The 4,915-nt window shown below is 60.2% G+C and overlaps 1 protein-coding gene across 1 annotated transcript in view; it reads right to left on the bottom strand.

Annotated features, from left to right (window-relative positions):
• Window positions 1-653: 653 nt before the first annotated feature.
• Window positions 654-4,915, bottom strand: part of MNX1 (motor neuron and pancreas homeobox 1) — a 4,939-nt gene continuing 677 nt past the window's right edge. The window contains exons 2-4 of the mRNA XM_046668992.1: window positions 4,612-4,911; window positions 1,560-1,720; window positions 654-1,013 (exon numbers count right to left, since the gene is read on the bottom strand). Of these exons, the coding sequence (XP_046524948.1) occupies window positions 654-1,013; window positions 1,560-1,720; window positions 4,612-4,911 (821 nt within the window). The remainder of the gene's footprint in view (window positions 1,014-1,559; window positions 1,721-4,611; window positions 4,912-4,915) is intronic.

The raw sequence follows: 4,915 nt of genomic DNA on the forward strand, positions 1-4,915 counted from the left end.
CCGGAACACACCCACTCCCCATCACTTCAACAGCAAAAATGGTAAAGCCCCTCTCACATCTCCCCCTAAAACATTTGCACTCTTACCCAGTAAAAAACCAATTTATTTTACATTCCATCGTGGACGATGGGAGAAGCTAAATAATAATTTAGCATGCATAAGTAGACGTTTCTTTTTATATATATATAAATACAATATACAAAAATAAAGACAGTACAGTTTTGAGATTTCCAGCAGTTTGAACGCTTAAGACATAAAGTTTTTCCCCCTAAGATACATAAGCACAAAACATTTTTTCTTTTTTCAATACTCAGCAGAATGGCATTTCCAGAGAAGGTTTCAAGTTTCAGAGGTCTGTAACACTGTGGGCTTCCGCCTCCCCGACTCGGGAAGAGGGTGGTGGTCGGTCTTCTCACAAACACCTGCCGCAACACGAGCCAAAATTAAATGTAAAAGGACAAGAGTTCACGTGTGAACCCGCCGGGCCTCCCTCTCTCCGTCCCCCGAAGAGCAGACAGGTGCTGGAGCCCGAGTGGGGCGCCCCGGACCTGGCTGGCCTCGCTCGCTGGCCGGGGGTCGGACCCGGGCGCCCACGGGGGGCTGCGACGCGCGCAGAAGCCGCGGCGACCAGGGCGCACCTGCCGGCGGGGCCCCTACTGCGGCGGGGGCTGGTGCCCGGGGCCGGGCCGCGGGGGCGGCGAGTCGGCCCCGGAGGAGCAGTCGGAGGAGGCGGCGTGCGTGCTGGCGCCGTTGCTGTAGGGGAAATGGTCCTCGTCGTCGTCGTCCTCGTCCTCCTCGGGGTCACTGTCCCTCAAGTTCCGCAGGCGGCGTCCGCTGCCCTTGTCCCCGGGCGCCGGCGGCCCCAGGAGCTCCTCGTCCCCCTGGTCCTCCGCGCCGCCGCCTTTGCACGCGCCCCCGCCGCCCTTCTGCTTCTCGGCCTCCTGCGCCGCCTGCTCTTTGGCCTTTTTGCTGCGTTTCCACTTCATCCGCCGGTTCTGGAACCAGATCTTCACCTGCCGGCACAAGCGGGCGTGAGAAACCGGCCACCTCTACCCTCTCCGAGTCCCCGGCTCCCGCCCCCGCCCCCCGCCGTGGGATCTCAGAAGCTCCAGGGCGGTGGAGCCCCCACCGCGCGCGTCAGGACCCTCAGAGTCCGGCAGGGGGGCTCCAAGGAAGCTCGGCCTGGACGCCAGCTCGCCGCGCCCTGTCTGCGGAAGAGCGCCAGGGCCGCTAGGGCAGCTTAAGTCTCAAGACGTTCCCTCATCTCTTTCTGAAAGAAAATTTCTCGAATGTGGCCTGGGGACCACCTGCTTCAGAATAGGGGGAAGGGTCGTTAAGATGCACATTCCGGGACTTTACCCCGACCTACTGCGTCCGCGCTCCGGCCGCGGGTATGTGAACCCTGGCGGAGGCACGTGAGCTCTCCCCCGATGTTAACCCGCACCCTACAGGTCTAAGAGGCCAGCTCCAGATGCCAGGACGGCCGAGGGTCAAGAGTGCAGAGGGGACAGTGTCCTCGGGGAGGCCGGTGGGGGGGGGGCGCGGAGGGGGCAGCGCACCTGCGTCTCCGTGAGCATCAGCGAGGTGGCCACCTCGAAGCGCTTGGGCCGCGACAGGTACTTGTTGAGTTTGAACTGGTGCTCCAGCTCCAGCAGCTGCTGGCTGGTGAAGGCCGTGCGCGGCCGGCGGCACTTCCCCAGGAGGTTCGACTGAGCCTGGGCTGGGGACGGAGAGGGCGTGAGGCCGCAGCCCGGCTCAGTCCTCCGCCCACCCTCACCCCCACCCCTCCCCCTCACGCCGCTTCCGCTGGGCAACGCTGCCCGCCGGCCCTGCAGAGTCGCAGCTATTCCTTCAGTGTCAGCGCCCCCTCCCCGGGGAACAGTGTGGCTAGAGGACTCCGGGAGCCCAGGATCCAGAGGCCAGGTGGAACCAGACGGTCCCGATTTAATGGCACCAAATCTTTTTATCTCAGACTGGGCCTGGGTGTCCTGATTAAAGAGAGTTTATCACTCAGGCCCCTCTCCAGCTGGGTGTGCGTTGGTGCAGAGAAGGTCGCCAGAAGGCAAGAAGTGGAGGGGGGCATGGCGCACCTCCTCCCCACCCCTGACTGCACTTTCCCCAGCCCAGGCTAAGTCCAAACAGGTTGGGGAAACACTAGCTGGTCCTGGCTCTTCCCACCGCAAGAGGAACTGGTGCAGGATTCCCACCACCACCTCCGTAAATACAAAAGGAGAAGGAGAAGGGAAAAAAAAGGAAAAAAGAGGGGGGAAGGAAGGCAGGAGCCAAATCCCAGGCCTCAGTAGTGCATTCATCAGACGCTCTACCCCATTTAAGCTGTTCTCTCTACAACCCCGCCCGCCCCCAGGGTATGAGGGGCAAAGCCTGGGGAGGCTGGAAGCATTTCCAGGACAGTTTTCATTACGCAAATTAAAGGCCTAGTCCTGAGGGGGAATCCGGCTTTCTCTGTGTTCAAGGAGGTCTCACAGCTTTATTTACATAATTTCACACGGTTACATCACAGAGAATTTTATGACCTCAAAACGAGACTTCCCTTGATTTCCCAGGAGCCCGACAAGTGTTAGACAATAAAAGAAAGGGAAGAAAGGAGGCCAGCCGGCTGACCAGCTCAGGCTCCCCTGGGATGGGCAATTTGCTTTATGGGAAGGCCCACGCCCCCTGCTTTAGTTAAACAAGGCCCAGAATTCCCAACTTGACAATACATTAGAACTTTAATTAAAACACTGGCTCCAAGAGTACCATTTGGGAAATGCTGTCCAACGGCAGAGACAACCAATTAAAGGAAGCGAAACAACCAGAGGAGGGACTCGCAGAACACATTCCGGCATCCTGGCCTGACTGTTATGGCCCTCTAGGATTGGGTGTTCAGATTCCTTTTCTGAACTTAGAGCTGGCTGGGTTTTAATTCAGCCACGTTTAGGTCAAGATTAAGAATCCAAGATGGGCCAAGCGTGCTGGCAAAGGGATGTGGCTTTAATTGATTTTTCTGAGCGACCTTGGGCTCCACGCAGGCTTGGGAAAGCACCTACGTGGTGGCCCAGGAACCCAGCACCCAGGGGAGGCTTGTGCGAGGACCGCGCCCTCCCCCCCCCCCCCCGTGGGAGCCCAAGCACCTAAGACTCTGGGAAATGCAAGTCATAATGAAAAGTCCATGGGGTGACATTCCATCAGAAGAGGTTCATTCGCTGGGCTCAGGGCCAGGCCCGAAAGGTGCCCTGAGTTTGGGTGACCCGGAATCAACAGGTTCAGGTATGTCTGAAGCTGCAGCCCCCACACTGAGAGGTGACCCTGAGCTTCCCCTTTTCTGGGAGTGGGTTCCAGGAGGGCTGACTCTCCAATGGGAAGGGATGGGTGGCCATTAGGGCCTTCTGGGAGCTGAGCGGCGAAAAGCCTGGGGTGGCCGAAAGCAAACAGTGCCCACGCTGGGATTTTTCTCACCCGGCCGTGACTTCTCAGCACTCCAAGCTCCCAGCTTTTCTCTGTTTAGTCACAACCAAGGCTTCTAGCAGGAGAATCTGATTTCTGGCAAGCGTTTATTTCTGTTCTTTTTTTGCTTTTTTCTGTCCCATGCCTGCATCTCCCCAGTCTAAACAAATCCACTCAGACAGAAACAATGGGGTCTCTTTGTTTGGGTGTTCTGCGGGTGAAATCATAAAGCCTGTGCATCTTCCTCTGAGCCGAGCTCAGGTGGGGCGAGCAGACCAGAGAACAGACTCTAGAGAGTGCCAGCCCCTGCGCCCACAGGTGCCGGGAAAGCCCGAGCTGGCCCAGGCCTCCGAGGAGGCCCGCCTGGGTGACTAGCTCACTGCCCACAGCCGAGCAGCTCTCAGGTTGTGGGTAACCGGCCCTCCCTCGCTGCCTCCTTGGGGAAGGGCTCACTCTGTGTCGGGTGCCCCTGATTCAGGGTTGGTCACCTGCTGCCTAGAGTCCCTGCAATGAGGTGCCTGAAGAAGCGCACCATCGCTTGGTTCAAGTCAGGCCACGTGCCTCCGGGGCAGGCACCCAGGACCCAGCACCCTTCCAGAGGAGGTCAGAGCCCCGCAAAGAGCCAGGGTGTCGCAGGAGCCCTGCCCTTGGGGCTCTGGGCCTCTTGAAGCCCATTTCTCTTCATTGCCCCTGAATCTCTCCCTCACCTGGGAGGGTCCGGAGGTCTCTCCAGAACCAGAATGCGAGACCCACGTCAATACCGTTTCCTTGGGGATAAGCCCCCGGTTTCGGTGCCCCTGATCCCCAGGCCCGCCTAACTCAGGATGCTCTTTGGCTTGCCTTCCCCCACCACTTCCTTCTCCTCTAGCCTGCGGGTTAATCATTAGATTTCAGTCTCACACCTCCAGCTGCCCCTTCCCGTTAAGAGAGGAAGGGAAGACAAGGCCCGCGCGTGGCCATTTTAACAGCTCACGGCCACACCGCGCAGCCCGCACGAGTCCTCGCAGGCCCGGGGCGAGCCAACACGGCCTCGCGACGCTTTCCCAGCCCACGCCGAGCAGAGAGCGAGGGGAAGGAGGGGCCAGGTGGACAAGGATGCGCGAGAGAACCGTCTGGCTGGACTCCCCTTCCCCCATTTCTTCCTCCCTCCCCGGGCGCAGTACTCACAGTTAAAGTCGGGCATCTTGGGCAGGATCATGCCCGCGGTGGACGCACGCAGCCACTGGTCCAGCTGGAAGGTGCCGGCGCCCAGCTTGATGGGGTCGGCGGGGTGCGCGGGGTGCGCGCCCTGCACCTGCGGGTACGAGTAGGAGAGCGCCGGGTGCTGGCCGGCCAGCGCAGCCGCCGCCGCCGCCGCCGAGTAGCCGTAGACCGGGTGGCCGTAGAGCGCGGCCTGCGCCGGGAGGCCAGCGCCGCCCTGCGCGCCCCCGGGGTGCAGCCCCAGTGCCAGGCCCCCCGCAGCGGCGGCGGC

This window comes from Equus quagga, chromosome 8 (assembly GCF_021613505.1).
Source record: "Equus quagga isolate Etosha38 chromosome 8, UCLA_HA_Equagga_1.0, whole genome shotgun sequence".
Classification (NCBI taxonomy): domain Eukaryota; kingdom Metazoa; phylum Chordata; class Mammalia; order Perissodactyla; family Equidae; genus Equus; species Equus quagga.